General features: G+C 47.9%; 1 protein-coding gene and 1 long non-coding RNA gene across 4 annotated transcripts in view; both read right to left on the bottom strand.

Annotated features, from left to right (window-relative positions):
• Window positions 1–9,301, bottom strand: part of LOC138922934 (leucine carboxyl methyltransferase 1-like) — a 28,389-nt gene extending 19,088 nt beyond the window's left edge. Inside the window, exon 1 of one of the 3 annotated variants that reach the window (XM_070259392.1) lies at window positions 8,943–9,301. In XM_070259392.1, the coding sequence (XP_070115493.1) occupies window positions 8,943–9,052 (110 nt within the window). In that variant the 5' untranslated portion in view covers window positions 9,053–9,301. The remainder of the gene's footprint in view (window positions 1–8,942) is intronic. The other 2 variants (XM_070259394.1, XM_070259393.1) reach the window with 2 other exon arrangements.
• A 7,659-nt stretch (window positions 9,302–16,960) lies between these two features.
• Window positions 16,961–19,506, bottom strand: LOC138922911 (uncharacterized). The gene is made up of 3 exons (XR_011436036.1): window positions 18,761–19,506; window positions 17,835–18,369; window positions 16,961–17,337 (listed from the first exon to the last, which is right to left on the bottom strand). It is a non-coding gene; the product is annotated as an uncharacterized lncRNA (long non-coding RNA).
• Window positions 19,507–20,415: the final 909 nt, after the last annotated feature.

The raw sequence follows: 20,415 nt of genomic DNA, 5'->3' as shown, positions 1-20,415 counted from the left end.
TTCAACTGGAACTCAAGAATGACAAATGTATTGCTGTGTTAAAATATATATAAGAATTTAGTATATAATCCAAGTGATGTTTCAAATCAATGGGAAAATAGAGACCATTCAATAGATGGTGTAGGGACAACTGGCTAATAATTTGAGATAAAATTAAGTTAGACTGCTACTTTATAATATATAAAATAATAAAGATAGATGAATGATCTAAGCATAAAAGTCAAAAACATAAAAGTGCTACAAGAAAATGTTAGAATGATTGAGAATATGGTCTTTCAAAGCATTACCTGAAATCCACAAGCCATAAAGTTAAGTTGTCAGATTCTGCACCGTAAAGATTCACAATTTCTGTATTATGAAATGTACAATACAAGCTAAACTGAAAGACAAGCATGAGTTTGAGAGAAAATACTGCAACAAATACAGAGGCAACAGATTACTATCCCTGACATAAAAAGTTCTTACAAATCAATAATAAAAACACAAATAACCAAACAAGTAAAAGACAACAGCCCACTAGGAAAATGATATGGAGAGAGGGCTCACATAGAAAATATCAATCATAGTGAGCAGATTAAAAATTCTGCCTCACTAGTGATTATAGTAATACAAATTAAAAAGAAGTATTATTTTCCAGCTGCCAGTTGATAAACAATTTAAGAAACTAAGAATATTCGGTGATTAGCATCTTATTCACTACAGATGGGAATGAAAACTAACATAACCTCTTTCAAGAACCATTTTACAGAAACTTCTCCCCTGAAATCCATCTCATAGGAAAACTCAAGCCACGTGCAAAAATCCAACAGAAGAGCAGTCAAGTAAATTACAACCACACTGCGAATACTGTGCAGCCATTAAAAAGAATGAAGTGGATCTGTGTGAAACTACATACAATAGGTTCATATTATGCTACTGAGGGGAAAAAGTATTCACTTTTGTAATTAATTAAAAAAAGTTTTTAAGAGAAAAAAATGATGTGATGCTAATATTCTAGATCTAAGATCATTATCTTTCACAGATATTTTCCAAAATTTAATTCCTCTTTTTAAAAAATGGGAAAAAATCCACAATTTATTTGACTTTCTTGATGGGCAACTTTGGCAGCTAATTTATCCTCAATAGAATGTTCTAGTTCTAAAGTGACATATCATCTCCAGGGAGGAAAGCAGCAGCCACTGTCGTCAAAATATTTCTGATGAAAATTTCAGCCCTGCTCTCTGGGGCACAGCTGTGAAGATATGATTAGTGTGCTGGAAAGGCCGAGGCCCCCAGGAAAAGTCCGCCTTTCCTGAGAGGTGACACTGTGGCCTGCCTGCATGTCAAGAGGGGCATTTTTCGATTCCATTGGAAAATCAAATTAAACTCTGTAAGATTCACAATGGAATTTCAGATTTACAGCCCCTGGACTGGTTTCTAAAACATACAGATAACTGAAAACCAGTAAAACAGAAAACCAGAATTTTAAGACCTCATCAGGAAAGGTAATCTTGACCATCTACACTGAGTTCCTCTTCACTTCAGCCATCTGACAAATTATTATGCGTCTACAATGCACACGGCATTAAGGCAGACATGGTCCTTGCTCTGTACCACATTTACTCTAGTCAGAGAGAAAAACATGAAACACTATGTCTGAATTACAACTGGGCTGATGACCACAAAGGCGATGCAGAGAGTGTCATGAGGACATATAACAAGGGCAAGATCTTGACTGCGGGCATCAGAGAGGCCTCCTTGAGGGTTCCTCATCTGAGAGAAACCAAAAACCTTGCAGTCATCATTGACACTTGAGTCTCCCTCGACATCCAGTCTGTCAACGCATTCCATCAGCTCAATCTACCTTCAAAGTGGACCCAGAATCTGACCGACTCTCAGCACTTGCTCCACTACCATCCTGATCCAAGCCACGAGCATCTCTGACTTGGGATATTCCAGTACCACTAACTCATCTCCCTGTTCTATCCTTGTCCTCTACGGTCTGTTCTCCACAGAGAAGCTGAAGCGATCCTGTGGAAATTCAAGTCACGTCACCTTCTTCAGTTCAAAATCCTCCAGTGGCTTCCATCTCAGAGCACAAGTTAGGGCCTTACAAGAGCCTGCAGCATCTGTCCCCACGGCCTCCCAGATTCCATCTGCTACTCTTCTCCCTCTCACTCATGCTGGCCTGTGGCTCCTAGAACAGGGGAGGCCAGCTCCTGCCTCAGGGCCTCTCTGCTCTCTGTTCTGTCTACCTGGACACTGTTTCCCCAGATATCCACAGGGCTCACTCCTCACCCCCCACAAGTCTTTCCCCAGCATTGGCCTTGTCAGCAGGGCCTTCCCTGGCCATCCCATCTCCAGTGACAACTCCTTCCAACACTCCCACTACATCTACCTCCACCTGACATGCCAGGTATTTTGGCTTCCTTTCTGTTTGCCTCCTGGAAAAAAAAATGCACCATAAGAGCTCCAGTTTTGTTCACTACTGTAACTGCACTAGAACAGTGTCTCCAGAAACTGAGCAGGCACTCAATAAAGAGTGTTGAATGGATGCCTCCATCTGAGAGATGATGTAGAACTACTGAGACAGGAAGGCTGGGAGAAAGCCTTGTGGGCAGAGGGAGCAGCGTGCTGAAAGGCCCCACAGAAGGCAGGAACAGGGCATATCTGAAGAACAAAGGAGACCCCAAAGGGAAGCACGGAGTGATGTGAAGTGAGGCTGGAGAAGTACGACGGAGCAGGCAGGGCTGTGGAGAACACGTAGGAATCCTTGGTCTTTTTCCCACAGCCACAAGAAGTCATTAAATGAGGGATTACATATGCCCTTTACAAACCTCTGGCTTCAGTGGGAGATATGGATTTGGGGGAGGGAAGAGTGACTTAGGGTCCTCAGTTAGCGGACTAGTGCCATAGCTCAGACCACAGGTGACCTCAGCTTGCAGTGAGATAGAAGCAGCAGAGGTGGAGAAAAAGAGTTGGTTCCAGAAATGTTCAGCACACATAATCAACAGGTCTGGGGGACTGATCGCATCGGGGTAAGTGAAAGGGCAGTTCCAAGCTGACTCCTACCTTTTGCACTTGGGAACTGAATGAACAGCCCATTCACTGGGTTTGGGGAGGTGACGAGGAGGAGAGCACATGAAGATGATCTTGAAGACAGTTTTGGAAATAATGAGTTTGAGATCATTCTGAGACCTCCAAATGGAGTTTTCCAGTCAGCGGTGGGTATCCAGGGCATGATCAGATCATGAAGGGTGTAGTGTCATGCAACGTCGTGTAGGTTTTTACCTTCTGGTTGATGGGACATCCAAAGGTTTTAAGTGACAAAGTGATAGGACAAGATTTGTGATTCCCCAAAATCACCCTGGCCACAGCATAAACACTGGGTTGGAGGAGGGGGTTAGACCAAAGCAGGTCCGACAACAAGGACGTGGTGCAATAGACCGGGTGAACGAGCAGACGTGAGCAAGGGCTACGGGAGTGGGGAAGGAAAAGAGCACAGACCTTCTCTTTGTCACCACCCCATCTCCTGCACGGCTGCTGGGGATTTTTCTACAACACACACCAGATCATGTCAGTTCTTCCACTTAAAACCCCTCAGGACCTTCTATTCACCTTGGGACTTCTACATTTCATTCTCTGACAACCTCTCTGGAGTTCTCTGGCCACCCACACCCCTACTGAAAGTCCACTTCTCCTAATACTCTGCATAATCTGCAGATAATCCTCTGCAAATAATCCTCTGCATCAATCTGCATTGCTGTTTAGGTCATGTTGTTTTCTCCTGCCTGACAAACACCTATCTTTTTAAGACTCACTTCCTCCACTGTGAAAAGAAGAAAAGCAGTGCTGACATCCAGGAGCTAGCCCGGTACCATTGATGAGGATTATTTTAGGCTGGTTACTTTTAAAAACTGCAGATGAGGAAGCTCTGAGGAGTGGAATTTGCTTGCCCTTTGATGAGAGACATTTGTATTTGTGAAGGAAGTCTCCATCTGTGGGGAGTGTCTCCCTCTCTGCACCAGGAGGAAGGGAGATGACCCTATCTCTGGAAACTTTTAATGGGGAGGCAAGGACTTAAGTCTTGTTTATTGCACTTGTCTGGTAACCTCATGGTTACCCACCACCACCAACATCCTCCTTTGTCTTTAGCTGAAGATAATATTTAAGGTGGTGGCTTCTGCCATTTACTTAATCCTGTTTGATTCTTATCTAAAAGTTATAAGACCACCCAATAACCAGACCCCACCAGCACTGATACCACTTTAACAACTTTTTTTTACATATTCTTTCCTTTCTCTTGTAAAGAGATAACTCACATACCTATGGCTTAAATTTAGCCCTACTCTCAACCCATGTGTGCAGCAGCAGCAGCAGCTCTGACTGCCCATGGGTCCTGTCCCCATGCAGCAGCTCTTGACTGCCCATGGGTCCTGTCCCCATGTTATTCCACACTATTATCTAAATAAAAGAGCACTACTGCCAGACCTTGAGAGTCCAAGAAATCTTTCTTTTGACTCTTCAGCTTGCTGACCCCACTTCACCATGAGCCAGGCTTTCCTGTTGTTAGAAGCTGGCCTCGTGCTCACACAAACCATGCTGTTTACCTATTGGACATAAACTTCTCACAGACACCAGCACAAGGTCACGCTGCAACAGCGATGATGTGAGACAAAACAAGACCACTTCATCATTTTGCCTAAACAGACAAATAGAAGGCCGTCATGCCATCCAGAAAATACCAAACATCCCTCTCTCCTGGCTGAAGTGAGCAACTGTGGCTTCTTTATGAATTATATCGTTTGTCTCACTCTAGTCACAATTCCTTCTAGAATTGATTGATTGAGCTACACGATCACAGAATCGTCCCTGCCTCCTGTCAGCACCCAGTCCAGAGCAAATCCCTGCTTCCTTGAACCCTCCCCAAACTATCCACCCAAAGCCCAAATCCTGTAAGTTCTTTCTAACGCCCTCATCCTGATAGGCCACAGAGTTCCCTATGATGTGAGGCCTCCCTCATTACAAAGAGTAATTAAACCCAACTGGTTTACCTACTGATGTGTTTCTGGTGGTCTTTGCTGGAGGACATGGCAACTCTAACAGTAGGATAGGTTGGTTAAGATTCTTGTAGGAAGTGAATGGAGTTCCAATCTGAAGGCTTCTATTTTCTATGTTAAGCATGCTCAAAACATCACCCATATTATCTTGAGAATGAAGGGTTGGGGGGAGTAAATCAGAAGTTTGTGGAAAACGTCTGCATTAAATATTCTGGAGCATGGGAGAGTGACTTGACAAGAGAATCATACTAGAATGGTCAGGCTCTGTGAGGGCACAGGTGAGGTGGGGTGACATGAATTCGAAATAGTACCCAGCTGCCCTGCTCTGTGAGTCCTATCACCAGTACTCAAGACAAAAATGGGTAGTTTGGTTTTGGGCTTACTGGGACTGAAGGGCAAGGGAGTTGAGGCATTGCCAAGAGAATTCCGGAACGATACATTATGAACCCCGAGCTCAACTGAGAGGTAAGAGCCTAGAGGAAGCGTCTAAAGGATAAAAAATACCATGGAGGTCCTATGGAAAAAGATGCTGAGGGCCTCAGAACAGAAATCCAGGCTATCATGGTGGGAATGGCGACAGGTGGATGAGAAGAGGTCAGCACTGCAGATGAGGCTTTGAAGAAAATGAGTGCCCTGGGTGTACACTGGGTCCTCCACATGCACACTGATGTGAACTAGGATAATGGCAAGAATTGAGGCAGAGAGGAAGGCTGTGGGCCAGGCACCCAAATCTTCAATGAAATAGGGGAGTAATCAGGCAGAAAAGAGTAATGAGGAGGAAGAGAGGGTGCTCCAGCTGAGGACCATGGATCTCAAAGAAATGGGGCAGGGGACAAAGAGCAGAGAAGACACAAATCTCCAACCTGCTAATCCTGAGATCTGCAGTGTATGAGAAAACAGAAGCACCACTTGACAGGGCCTCAAGAAAAGGATATTCCTAGGGAAGGGCCAGGGTCAAGGCAAAGAGAGGGAGGGAAGGACTAAGGAGAGGCTGAGGAAATAGAGGTGGCTGGTGATTATGGAGTGGTAATTTCAGAGGACACTGGGAGTGTTTGGGGGGATCATGGGTAAACAAAAGATTAGAGAACTGACTAGGGGCACAGCACGACAGGGAAGATAAGGAGAGAGAATGGGGAGTGGGGAGAGTTAGCTATCATGGTAAGTGCTTGACAGATATCTGCTGAAACAAATGGAATTATTAGGTATAAACCTAGTATATCCAATCTGACGAGTCCTAACTATCAGATTGTAGGAGTGATAGCACGAGGCCATCATGACAACAATGATGGTGATGGTCTGATGACACCTACTGTGTGCCGAGCACTCCACATTTAATCCTCACAACAACCCATGAGACAGATGACCTCATTAGGATCCCCAGACGGGCTCTGTTCCAAAGGAGGGAGCAAGCAAAAACAGAAGTAACGGAAGTGTAGGAGCCTCGAGATACTGACAGGCTTTTTTAAAGTTACTTTAGGGATTTTTATGGCTTAACTCACGGCGGCAGACACCAGCCTGACCCACAGCTACAACCTATTCAGTAACTTCAACCAAATACTATTCAGACTGGAGGAAAATCAAAACTAATATAATAATAACTTATGGAAGCCTTGACTTTGTGCCAGATCCTGCGCTACCTGCTTTGCATCGATTATCTCACTTAACCCTCACATCCAAAAGGTAGGTTACCACTATCATCCCCACTTTAAAGGTGAGGAGACTGAGGCAGAAAGTGGGTAACTTGCCCATGATTCACACAAGGAATCCTTATTTAATAACATGACTTTTTCACAAGATTTAAAGTTTTAATACATTACAGTAAAAATGCAGATCACAGTATCACAGAACCTGAAAGACACTGAATCTTGCAAAAGATCTTAAAACATTATATTATAGATGCTCACAATTTCTTTGCATGTTTTTTCAGATGAGGGAAAACCCCATGCAAAAAACCTTTGATGAAATGCCTCCGGATGACGAACGTGTGTGGTCTTTTCAGTTAGGACCTATCCCAGAAGATTCTGAGTCAGTGGGTCCAGCGCAGGCCCTGAGCATCTGTGCTCTTTTAAAAAGCCCCACAGACAACAGTGATGTGCAGTGTGAGTTGGGAACTACTGCCTTAGATTCCCCGCAGTTCCAAACCCAAACTTCACCTACATGTTTAGACATCTGCAGACACAGAGGGCATTGGAAACTGAGGCAGAGAAGAGCTGAAATTATAAAAACCATCCAACAGAGAGTCAAGGAAAAACATACTCTAGTTAAACTATTTCTCTGTACATTTCTTTGTGTCTGAACTATTTTATAGCTAGTTTACTTTTAAATAAGTTTGCAAAAAATGTTACCAACAGATATTAAATAAACCAATAAAACCAATCAATATCAAATAAGCCTAACCCTAATGTGCTACTGAAAACTATTTTATTTCCCTTTGATAATTCTGACGGCACTTCAGATTTTCTTTGCAAATAGCAGTAGATACGAGAGATACTATTTCCAATTCAACAGTGCTACAGATGTGATCAGTAGCAACTGCGCTGGAGAAGAAATAAAGTTGGGTATAATCCATTTAAGTCCACACATTTCACCACTAACGGTCTCCAAGCCTTTAACACCTATGTACGTATTTATCCATTCATTTAATCAACCACTACTAACAACTACTAAATGCCAGACACTGCTCTAAGTACTTTACTAATAACGAAATATCATTCAATCTTTACACTCACCTATGAAGTACCGATTATGATCACCCCATTTTACAGATCAGGGAAGCGAGACACAGAACGGTTTAGTAACTCGCCCAAGTTCACACAGCTCCTAAGTGGCAGAGCTAGGGTCCGTCTGACACAGTCTGTCTCCAGAGTCATGTTCTGAAGCACTTTGCTTAGTCTCCAAGAACGTACAAAAAGTGCCAGCCTTTGTTTTCCCCACCCTATAGTCCCTATGCGGGCCCAGCTTCCAGGGCATTCTTTCAGTTCCTCTCCTTTCTTGCTCTCTCTGAATGCTCTCCTGCACTATTTATTTATTTTAGTTCTAACCTTAAACATCATCGTCTAAAATACGACCTCTAATGGTAAATGCTGTATTTCCCAGCACTCAACACAAAATTGTAATTATCTACTTCATGTACTTATTTGCTCCCTGTCTATCCTTTCCAACCAGGCTGTGAGGTCCACTACGTCATACACCACGTCAGTCTTGCTCATCATGTGTCCTGATCACTGAATACCCACCAACCAACCAGTAGAAAGGAAGGGCCTGGCACAGAGTGAACTCTCAATAATTTCTGTGGAAGGAAGGAATGGAGGGAGTACCCTTGAGCCTCATGCTTTCTTTTTCATGCTTTCAAGTGCAGGATACATACCTGTGCTCACAATGCTCCCCACACAGCCCCCTAACAGGTAGGCTCTTGTGCACACACTCAAGGGCTCTGGAAAGCTTTGGGCTCTGCACACAAATATTATGTGGTCTAGACAGGCCATTTTCCCCTGAACTGACCTGAGCTTCAGGTGCACAATGGGGATGATGACAACCCCAGTGGAATGTATCCTCTAAAAGAGGGAGACCTGCACTCCTCAGAACCCATCGAAACCAACGCTATTATTATCTACTTCACCTCTGTCTTTCCAGCAAGACTTGGTTCCAAGAAGCCAAGACCACGGGTGCCGCTTCAGCGTCCCACTCCCGGGCACCGCATCCCCAGGCTGGCCCCGTGCCCGGCACACACCGCCCGTTCCATGAACGTGTGACGCGCACGAAGAGACCCCCCTCGCTCCCCGCGCCGCACAGCTGTCTCGCGACCTGACGGGCACCTCTTGGCGCACAAGCCTGTTCCTCAGATACAGGCTCGCCTCCCACCAGCCCCCAGCCCCACGCCCCCAGGCCCCAGCCCCCAGGCACCTCTTGCAAATAGAAGCATCTTCGCAGGTGCTGCGCACTCCCTCGTCGTCTGCGTCGGGCGAGGAGGAAGGGCCGGAGCTGAAGGAGGGCCTCCTCAGGCTAGTGGCCATGGGCGTGGAGGGCCCGGGCTGCTGTGCCCACCGGGGACACGGAGCGGCGTCCACGGACGCCGGGGGAACCAACGAGTCCGGGAGAAAGCAGGGGTGAGCGGCCGGACTCCACCCGGCTCGGCTAGGCTGGCGCGGCTCAGAGACGCCTCCCACCACGACGGCCCCGCAGCTGTCCCCTCGTCGGCGCTGCCGCCGCCGCCTAGACGCTCACCTGACCATTTCCCCGCCCCGCTCCGTCCGCAGGCGAGCTCATTGGAGAACTCTTTCGGCCCCTCCCACGTAACCCGGAAGTTCACCCGGAAGGAACGTAAACTTAAATGGACGCAAGATCACCGAAGTGCTTTCAGGGAATTGTAGTCTTAGGTGCGTAGGCAGGCCGCCGGGTTTCTTGTTGCTGGTACGAAATTTTATAACTGCAATTAACTCAGGGCGGAAGAGCTGGCAGGATACTCGGGACTAGGGCGAAGGGCAGAGAATCCAGCCTGGGGAAACAAATGTCAGCATTACAGTCAGTCGGGACTCAATCTCATTCAATAATGTAACAAATATTTATGGAGCGCCCAGTCTGCGCCAGGTACTGTGCAACGTGCTTCCCACGCGTAATCGCCTTTTTTGTGAAGGAAGGAATGTGTGGAAAAGTAATACAATGGAAAACTATGTAGCGCCGAAAATAAACCAGAGCTCCCAGTTACAAGCATCAATGGCTGAATTTCAGCAACATACTATTCAGTGAAAGAAGGAAATATAACGTTTTTGTAAAGTTCAAACCAAGCAAAACTAATATTGTTTAGAGAAATGCACATATGTGGTAAAATACTATACAGGAAGGTAAAGTAATGAAGGGAAAAACAGGAATCAGGATATTTGTGACCTTTAGTAAGAGAGGATGGTAGGACACTGGAAGACAAAGATGGGAATGGGGAAGGAGTACAGAGACGACTCAACGACTTCTCTAGTTGGGGTGCGTTCACATGTTTGTTTCATTATTATGCATATTCAAGATGTTCACAACATATATTTTATGCTGTGTTTATTATGAAACATTTTATAAGTAAATAAAAAAGATGTATGCGTGTATATTTCATTTCACTATCTGTTGGGTACCAGGGAATAGATATACTCAAACTTTAACAACCTTGGATCACACACACACACACACACACAAGCAAAACAAACAAACAACAACAGCAAAACCCAATACACATATCTTGGGTCAAGATCAGATATTAAAAGCTATTCAATGGAGAAACAAGAGCTCACTGATACCCAAAGTAGAAATGACAGTGGGGAAGGCAGAGGTTAGGGAGTTTAGCCAGGGGGAGTCGTGATAAGATGAAATCCACCACTCTCCTTGACTCATTCTCAGCCTAGAGGGTATTGCAAACCACTGAACAATCACAGTCTTCCAGCTTGACAGTGTACACAGTCCATGGGTATTAGTGGGTAGTAAGTGTCACAACACGTAGTAGAAGGTGTGGATCCCATAGCTCTGGATGGTGAGGCTGAGGGTGACTGGAAGAAAGTGGAGGCAGATGCATTGATATACCTCTATTGATTGATGATCAAAGAATGCTTGTGTTCTTTGCCAAGACTTTGAGTCAGAAAAACCGGTGATTCAGAGATTTTGGTCAGTTTTTCGGTGAGGGGCCACCCCAAAGCCTTCCTGCAGACAGGGCCAGCTCATTCCATTTAAGCTCCTGATCAAGGGGCTGGAACTTTACAACTTAGCAGAGGCATCTGGAAGTGGCAAGCTTAGCCATCTCGGGCTGCATGATGTCTGCAAATATGTGACTGCTCTGGGGTAGCCGAGAACAGTGTCCCAGCCTGAGAAAGTTCAGTGCCACCTAATTTGCATCCTCTGACAAAGTCAAAAAAAGAGTGACTGGAGTTTACAATCCACATGAACATTAATATTTGGAGAGAAAATCTGTGTATTAACCATGGAAATTCTCCCGGAGAGGCTAGAGAGGACATTTGTTGCATTGCCTGTCCAGGATTTCATGCTTCTATTACAAGAGCTAGAGTTTATTCTGAAGAACTAAACTCTCCTTTCGGTCTACCTGGATCAGGTGAGGCTCCATGCCTGGCACTGAGGGCAGACCTTACCAAGGCCTGTCAAGCACATACAAAGCACCCCAGATATACTTCCAGGGTATGTATGTGCTTTTGTGTGTGCAGAGCTTCACCAGGTTGGTCCAATCAGAATGAATCCCAGGAATTGAATGAAAGTTACAAAGTCTGGAAGTGCTCTCTTTCCTGCCAGACTTGAACCTGGGAGGAGGTAAATTCGAACCTACTGAGAGTCCTCTTGCCACCTTATATAGCCTGAGAATGATGCTAATGGGAAGGCTAATGGAGTCTGAGGCAGTGTATGCGTAGCTAGGGGTGACCTGAGTTTAGAGTGTGTTAACTGATGGGAAAATTACCAGAGCCTATGGAGCTCGTCTGTCAGAAACAGGAGAATTCAGAAAGATGAAATAAACTGTCACCTGGCAATTGCAACTTTACTCCTGGGCTGGGCACAGATTATCCCTCCCTTCCCATCATCACATCCTAGCACCTCATTCAAATCATTATCTTCCTTCTTTGTGGTTCCATCTTTGGCCTGATTTCCCCAACAAGCCTTAAACAGCTGTAGTCTGTTAGAAAGGTTATCTTTCTTCCATTGAGTTACTATTGCAACTTTGTCAAAAATCAGTCGGGCGTATTTGTTGGGACTATTTCTGGGTTCTCTGTTCTGTTTCATTCATCTATGTGTCTATCCCTCTGCAAATACTACACAGTCTTGGTTACTGTAGCTGTATATAAGTTGTGAAACCAGGTAGACTGATGGCTCCCACTTAGTCTTCTTTTGCAAAACTGTTTTAGCTATTTTAGTTCCTTTGTCTTTCCATGTAAATTTTAGAATTATTTTGTCTATAGCTACAAAAAAATCTTACTGGTTTTTTTTATTGCGTTAGATCTCTATATCAATGTGGGGAGAATTGACATCTTTACTGCCTTTAGTCTTCCAATCATGAACATGATCTGTCTCTCCACTGATTTAGATCTTTGATTTCTTTTCCCAGTGTTGTGTAGTTTTCAGCATACAAGTCCTGGACATGTTTTGTTAGATTTACATCTAAGTATTTTTTTATTAGTGATCCTAAGTGTATTTTTAACTTTGCTGTCCACATATTCATTGCTCGTACACAGAAATACAACTGACTTTTGTGTGTTTATCTCCTTCCTATGACATTGGTGAACTCTATTGTTACTTCTAGGAAGAATTACTTTTTTAATAACTACTTGTGGTATAAGGCATGATATTAAGATGCAATATTATGAACTGTCTTGATATCCGGTAAATCTAGGGGACCTCAAATGGCCTAACTGCAATTCCCCACTCCTCTTCGCCCTCTTCTCCCACACGTAAGGTCCCCTGGCCAAACAACCCTTCTCATCACAGGGACCAGACACAGTGCCTGCTTGTTCCCGACCTCAGGCTTCAGTTCCCTATCATGGAATTATTCCAACAAGCCCATCACACCCTCCTGTGGGAACCAGGGCTCACCTCACCCTCTTGTTACCACAGAGTCCTGTTACTACCCAAACCTCTGCTTGTTCAGTCAGCCCCCAAGTGCGATCCCCATGTGGCCCTGCATGGTGTGTGTTGTCCTCCTCCCCAGGCTGTGAGTATACATGATAAACTAACAAACTCCTGCTCATCCTGTCTGTTTGTTGCCGAGTGTCCTGTGTTCTGTGTTCAGACATCCCCATGAGTCTTGGATGGGAATCTCTCTCTCACCAATGGAGTAAAGAGGAGGTGACTAAAACAGCATCATAAACAAGATGACCCAACCTCACCTGAGGACACCCAGACATCTTTCACTAACTATTCCTCTTCTAACTAACTGGGTCATTGGCAGGAGTTACCATCTCGGGTGTGAGGGCCGATTGCCGGCCAGCTTGAGCTTTAGCTTGTGTTCTGTTCTCTCAAGTGGATGCTGCCATCTCTTCCCACCCAAATGTCTCATTCTTGCCCACAAGGCAAAACATATTCTTAATTTACTGTATACTGGACTGAGGTGCCATCAGGTGTGGCCTGTGTCTGGCAGGCAGTCTCCCAGGCTCGCACCTGAGGCCAGTGACAACACAACCTCCTAACTGGTGGGTGCTTGAGTTCCACTTCCTGAATGTTGGGCTGGTGCTCCTTGGTCACTGTGTCTAGCCCGATTACCATCAGTGGCTGCTTGGGGCAGTCACAGAGACACTGTTTGGGAAAGTACACCCCCCATACAGTCCTGGGGATGACCCCCTCTTTAGCTCGAGAAAAGGAAGGAGGCCACAAGCCCAGGAAGATTTCAGAAGGACTCCTGGTTCCCTCCTGAGTCAGTGCTGTTCAGGCAAAGGCAGTGAGCTCACCCATCTCCTGTGCTGCTGCTCATCTTGCTGCTGTCAGGGGCTCTCCAGACCCATAAGGGTTTCGAGGTGCACATGTATGGCAGCTCATGGCCCAGGCACTGATGACAAAAGACAAAAGTGTGTGTAGGGGAGCACTTCATATTCAACTTCTCTCCCAATGCAAAACCCCTAACCAGCACACTTGGGCTTTGCTTAGTGTTGTTCCTGACCAGCATGCCAAAGGACTAATCTTGTCATCAAGAGGCTTGAGGTCCCCACCTTGGCCATAGACAAAATGACCTCCCGGATGTGGACTTCAGTACTGGGGAGATTGACTGGCATTCCCTGGAGGAAAAGGATACTCATCTATGAGGTCCAACACCTGGTTCTCTTTCTCCATAACCACTCAGAAGGTCTGCCCACATGTCATTGGATGGAGAAACACAAACACTGTGACTCTCCAGGCAAAAATGTCCTGAGAGAATATGCACAGAGAGAAGGGGAGGGGGAGGGAATCAGTCCCCAGGGGGGAGAAGGTAGAGCTGCAGCAGAAGATGGCTTCCACCCCTTAACGTCTGGATGGTGGGGGGGGCCTGTGCTCCTCCATGCACCCTGCTGCCTAAGCCTGGGTGGCACAAAACCCTGATCCTCAGGGTTATGAGGAAAATAACGCACAGCACCCCTGTGGCACAGTGAAGGTGTTAATTCAAACCTGACTTAAATACAACCATTGCTGTGAGAGTGGCCCTAACCCTGATGCTCCCGACCTGAGCCTCTCTGGAGGGAAAACTGATAAACAAGAGCAGGGCAGAAAGACACTCCCCAGCCTCAAGTGCATCCTTGACCATCAGACCAATCAAAAGATAAATGAAGGAGAGAAAGCTGGATACATCTGGAGGAAGCAATCACACAAAAGAACGAATTCCAGAAAGGCTCACAATTTGGCCCACTTAGAAATTGAAAATTTACTAAAATAATTTATATGGTGAAAAGATAAATGGCACTGACTGGCCTTTTGCCTCTACAACACTGGTTCTGAACTAACTTTAACATCTGCTAAAATGCACCAGTTGGCAAACCTTCAAGGCTTTACACCAGGGCTCAAATTACAGTTATACTTAGTGTAGTAACCACGTTTTCCACTTTCTGTACTAAACGCTTTGACATCTGAGGCCTTGGTCACCTTGGAGGGACTGTCTCTGCCAGGGCTAACTAGTTGCTAGAGATAGCAGATGACTCCTCAGTGCGCTCCTTTCATAGGTAATCATCTAGAGTCAACACCCCAACCCCCTCCTCTATGAGGCTCTTCCACTCTGGGCCACTCTTCTGCCCTCATCACCTCAGGGACAGGGACCAGACAACCAGGGACACCACTGAGCCCTGAGCCCACTGAAATGAGTCAAACTAGCCAATCTAACACCTGTTTTCGTCACCTTGCTCCTCGCTTCCTGTGGAATCCACAAGAAAGGCTCTTGCCCACGTTTTCCCCTTGCTCCTTCTGCCTCCTGACTGACCCTGGCGCTGCCCTGTGTGGCCCTCCACGGTGTGCCCTGCCTTCTGTTGATCAAGATCTGTGAGGACAGAAAACTTCTTTCTTCATGACAGCTATTTCTGTATCTTTGTGTTAGACTGTACCTAGTGGAAACAAATCTTGGGTACCCTTAAAACACCTGGGATCCCACTTCATTTACACAAGGCTGAATATTTTGCTATTTTATATTTGGTTAATACATTCTGTTCAGAGCCTGTTTGAACATCCTCTCAACCACAGTTTGCCATCACCTCTGAGAGGACATGTTTTTACCTTGTTACCCACAAGTACCTAAGCCATTCTGCTCTCACAGGCAGTCTTTGCAGACAGGATCCTCACTGAATCCCCCTTTCCCCAGGAGTACAGGTATGAAGCAACTTTTATGACCTCCTCCTTCGAGGACATTTGTTTGACACACTTGTAATGGACATACAAGTCCACAATCTTTTAGTAGTTTTTTGGTTCTGGAGGCAACATAACCCTTGTGTGCAAATTTTATTTAAGCCTATTTATTCTGTTACAAATAAATTAGCCCACCTTCAGCGGGGGTCTGCTCCAACAAAAGGCTCTGCAAACTGTCCAAATTAAAATCACCAGGCACTCCTGTCAGAGCCTCAGAGACTCCTTCAGTGAAGAGGCTTCAGCGACCTCCTCTTACGCTTCCTGGAGCCTCTGGACCACCCACGATGTGCATACACTGTCTCTGGGCTTCTGATGCAAGAAACCGCCCTCCTTGGCCCTGCATTATACTACAGTAGAGCAGCAATCACTGGTCATGCACTGGGATCTTCGGGATTCTCCCAGACCTTGAGCCTCCATACCCAGCTGCCCACTATTCCTTGGGTCATGGAAGCAGTACCCCACAAGTTCAGGAGTTAGCAAGGCCTCTTTGCTACAGGATGGAGCCAAACCTGGGCCACATGGCATGTCCTACCTGCTGGCAAGGGTGCTCTCCCCTGTCCCCACTCCATTGCCAGATGCCATGATTCTGGAGGATGTTACCCCTTCCCCAGGTTGCTTAGTACCTGGGGATTCCCTTAGGATCAACCGAGTGAATGTCAACCAGAGTTCATATACTTGAGTTTGCTGATGACCACTTCTCCTTTCTGGCCAATTGTGCCTCCAGGGAAGCATTTGTCTTCCTCCCTAAAAGTCTCAGTCATCACCAAGGTGTAATTGATGTCAAGGCATCAAAGAATCAATTCTGGTATGAGGCCTGAAACGAAGATTCAGTATTAAGTGTGGCCTTGACTTCCGGTCAAATCAGAGGGCCTTAAATGGCCTACTTGCAAGTTCCCTACCCTCTCTGCTCCCACAGTTAAGGTCCCCTCACCAAAAAGACCCCTTTATTACAGGGACCAGGCACAGTTGCTCCACAAGTAGTAGGCTCCAGTTTACTATCAGCCTGTGTAATTACTCAAAGAAGGCAATCATACCTTCCTGCAGGAACCAAGGGTCACAACCACCCTCTTGTCACTGAAAAGTGTGCTCCCATAGCCATACATATTTACTCTCTTCCAAAGAGCTCTCCCTGTTTGGCTCTGCATGGAGTGCAGTGTATTCCCCTGGGATGGGAGATTACTTGACAAATAAACTGTTGTTGAGCTCATCTGTTAAGCATGCAGACAGGCCATCACCTGAGAGGGGGTGAGAGTTGCAGCATCTAAGTGAAGAGAAGGAAAATTAAACACTTCTGGTGTGTAGTTTCTTGAAGCAAGGGCTCTGTTGTGATAAGGCAGATGGTCCTGAAGTCATTTGAGTCAGAACCTGTTTGGGGTTTGCAGAAAATTGCACGTGGCAGGAGGGTGGCCTGTATGTGGGTGAGGAGCAGGGAGGAAAGCTGCAGAGGCGAGGTCTTGGAGATTCAGCTAAAGTTCAGCTTCCAGGAAATGAGGAACCCTGAATTATTTCAAGCAGGGAAGCGATGAAACCAAACACAAACTCAGGTTTGTTTACCCGATTTTGCAGCAAAGCCAATCAGTGAAACGTTAGGATTATAGCAAGGAAAGAGGTTTATGAACAAGAGGCAGCCAGACAAGGAGGTGAGAGTAGCTACGCAAAACTCAAAGGAAAAATGCTGGGGTTTTTAGCTGCGGTTTCGGTTTCGGGTAGGGGTGGGGACCAGGAGAGCGCTGCAGGTGAAGCTTGAAGAGTCCTCTGCTCAGGTGCGACTGTCGTTTGTGTTTCTTCGTGGGTCACAAGTGCGAAGTTAGTGGGGTTCGACGTGTTGCATGCCGTGGATCCTTGTCTGTGACGCGGAAAGTTGGCGATCTGTCATTTCAGCTGGTCCAAGCGTCTGCACGATGTCCAGTCGTGCGGGGGCCGGGGGTTGCCATCAAGCTGCTCTCTGATCTGCCGTCTTCCTGTTGTTCTGCAAAACAACCTCAGAAACTTTGGTTACGTTCTTTGCCACGTCCACCCCTATGGGGGCCGGGACCGTGTCAGTAACGGCAGGGTTTTCCTCTTAGTTCACCCTCCCAGCAGTGTGAAGGATGGATCCAAGGGGGGCCAAGAGGGCAGCCAATAAGATCAGTAAGGTAGCCAAGGGTTCTCTGGGAGAGGTGACATCTGCAGCTCCATGCTTTTCGGCAATGGATGGAGGACAGGGGAGGGCACCGAATCTGACAGGTAGGACATGCCACAGGGACCATTTTTGGATCCATCCTGTTGCAAGGAGGCCTTGGTAACCATCCCACACTTGTTGCGTGCTGCTTCCAGGACTAAAGTGATAATAGGCAGCTGGGAATGGAGGCCTCAGTGTCCAGGAAAGACTCTATTTCCAAAACAGGTCACTGATTGCTGCTCTAATACTGCCGAATGCAGGACCAATGAGGCGGGCTTCTTGCTCAGGAACCGACAGAAACTTACCCACGTTTTGGGTTTTCCAGGAAGCATGAGAGGAGGTTGCCGAAGCCTCTTCACCAGAGGAGTCTCTGAGGGCTCTAGTGGGATGGCTTGTTGATTTTAATTAGGATAGCTTCTAGAGTCTTTTGCTGGAGGGGGTCCACGAAGAAGCTGGGCTAATTTGTAGGTGACAGCATAGATGGCCTTAAGTAATATTTGTAGACAAGGACTATATCGCCTCCAGAGGGAAGGGTAGGATCAGGAGAGCGCTGGGGGTGAAGCTTGAAGAGTCCTCTGCTCAGGTGCAACGGTCGATCCCATTTCCTCATGGGTCGCAAGTGCTAACTCAGTAGGGTTCGACGTGGTGCATGCCAAGGATCTCTGTCCGAGACGCAGAAAGTGGGCGATAGGTCATTTCAGCTGGTCCAAGCCTCTGCACGATGTCCAGTCAGGCAGGGGCCAGGGGGCTGCCATCAAGCTGCTCTCTGATCAACCGTCTTCCAGTTGTTCTGCAAATCATCCTCAGAACCCTTGGTTACTTTCTCGGCCACGTCCACGCCTGTGGGGGCCGGGCACCGTGGTGTCAGTAACGGCAGGGTTTTCCTCTTGGGTCACCCTCCCAACAGTGTGGAGGATGGGTTCAAGCGGGGAGGGGGGGGTGCGGTGTGCCAGGAGGCCAGCCGGCAAGATCAGTAAGGAGTCTACTGGGCTGGTTGCGTGCAAGAGACAGGAAGGCATGCGGCAGAGCAGCGGGGACGGCAAAGACGGGAAGGCGCTCGGCTCCCTTTGGGAGTCGGTAGGCTGCCAAGTGGGTGAGACAGAGAGCTCAAGCGTGGCCCTGAGGCCTCTCGCTCTCGGGGGTGGGGGGGGGGCGGGGATGAGATGGGCAGAGGTTTTCTGAGGTGATGAAAGGAAGGTAAGAGGAGGGGGAGGGTTCTTTTGGAGGATACCGGGCTCCCTTTTGGACGTGTCGGTTTTGAGAAGCCTTTGGACATCCCGAGAGGCGCGTCCAGCAGACAGTTAGAGAAAGCAGCGTGGAGTCAGGGGCAGGGTGACGTCAGTCGTACGCACTCAGAAGCCCTGGGCATCCGGGGGGCGAGTCGAATCGTAGGAGAGCGCATGAGCTTGCTCTGAGACCCGAGGGGTTCCTGTTCCCTGAAGACCGTGCCTTCGAGAACAGAACCCTTGGAGAAGTGGTCGGGAGGAGAAGCCGCAGAGGAAAGGGAGACAGAGGGGTCTGAGGTTAGGAAGGGCACCTGGGGAGGGGGCCATCCCCCAGAGAAAGAGGGTGGAGAGAACTTGCAGAGACTGAAGGCGTGGGCAGCATTCCTCAGACACCACAGAGAGTTTAGGAAGGCGAAGGAACCGAAGGGCGTGCACTGACCTCTTGCTAGGACGGGACGTCGACGAGATTTGGGGAGTCTTTCGAGGAGCCGGTGAGAGACGAGGCGATGACTGGATGGCTGACGAGGAGTCGAGGTCTTTTGGCAGCAGCTTAGCCGTGAAAGGTAGAGAGAGAAGGCGGTGGTGGAGGAGCGGAAAGGAGAGGTGTGGATGCTGGGAGAGACTTGGGTGTGCTCAGCGGCTTAAGGAAAGAGACGGGCCGAAGAAAAGGCAGCTGGCAAACTGAGGGAACGAGATCTTTGGGGGAGGCTGAGCAGACGGTTCCCAGGGCACCCCACGTGGAGCCAGGGCCCTGGAACTGCCAAGCTGAATCCCTCTTCCTGGAAAACCAAAGGGAAAGGGGAGGGGTGGGTGGAGAGAAATAGAGGGACGTTCAAACGGGGGTGGGGGGTGGTGCGGGGAAACGGAGAGTTCTTGACTAGCTGGCCTCTGATCTCTTCGGGTACCGAACGGGTATGAGGACGATCCCGCTTGAGGCAGGCGATGGAGATGATTTGGAGGGTCTGTTGAGGAAACGGGGCGGGGTGGGGGTGGGGGGTTGACCACGGCCCTCTGATGGGCTTGGGGGCGGAAGCGGCTTCCATGCCCATCGCGAGGCGCCGGTTCAGTCAGTCGGTGTCCATCCGGACCACAGACCACAGACCCCTGCTTTGGAAAACAACAAGAAGCAGTTCGTAAACCCTTGCAAAGATCTCTGAGGTCTGGTGACTGGCTTTGCAACCCAAAGCGAGTCAGGGAATAAGATCCTCCCGTGCTTAGGAGTTTTCCTCTCTGTCCCAGAGGCCGCAGAGCACCCGAGGGCGGTTTCCCAGGCAGTGGAAAGAGGAGGAGGACCGAGCCGGGGGAAAGCAAGCTTTCCTCGTGAAGTTTGGATGCCCGCTGCACGTTGGTGCCCTTCCCCTTTCTTCCTACTGTCCCGGGAGGGGGCGCCCTCGCGCGCTTTCTGATGCTGCAGCACTAAGGCAAGTGAGGTTCCCGCTCCCCGAGGGAAAGCTCAATAAACGCCGCCCTCCCCCCGCCCCCACCCTTCCCACCCCCCCACTCTTCCCACACCCCCAGCCCCCACCCGCCCGCAACCCCCCCACCTCCCAGACCCAACCCCCACCCCCCCACCCCACGCCCCCCAGCTCCTCCCAGACGGTGACAGCGTGACAAACAGAATCGGAAGCGTCCTTGGCCCACAGCCTGCGATCCCACCCGT

This window comes from Equus caballus, unplaced genomic scaffold (assembly GCF_041296265.1).
Source record: "Equus caballus isolate H_3958 breed thoroughbred unplaced genomic scaffold, TB-T2T haplotype1-0000019, whole genome shotgun sequence".
Classification (NCBI taxonomy): Eukaryota; Metazoa; Chordata; class Mammalia; order Perissodactyla; family Equidae; genus Equus; species Equus caballus.
The sequence above is the reverse complement of the archived record's forward strand: the minus strand, read 5'-3'. Positions and strand labels throughout refer to the sequence as shown.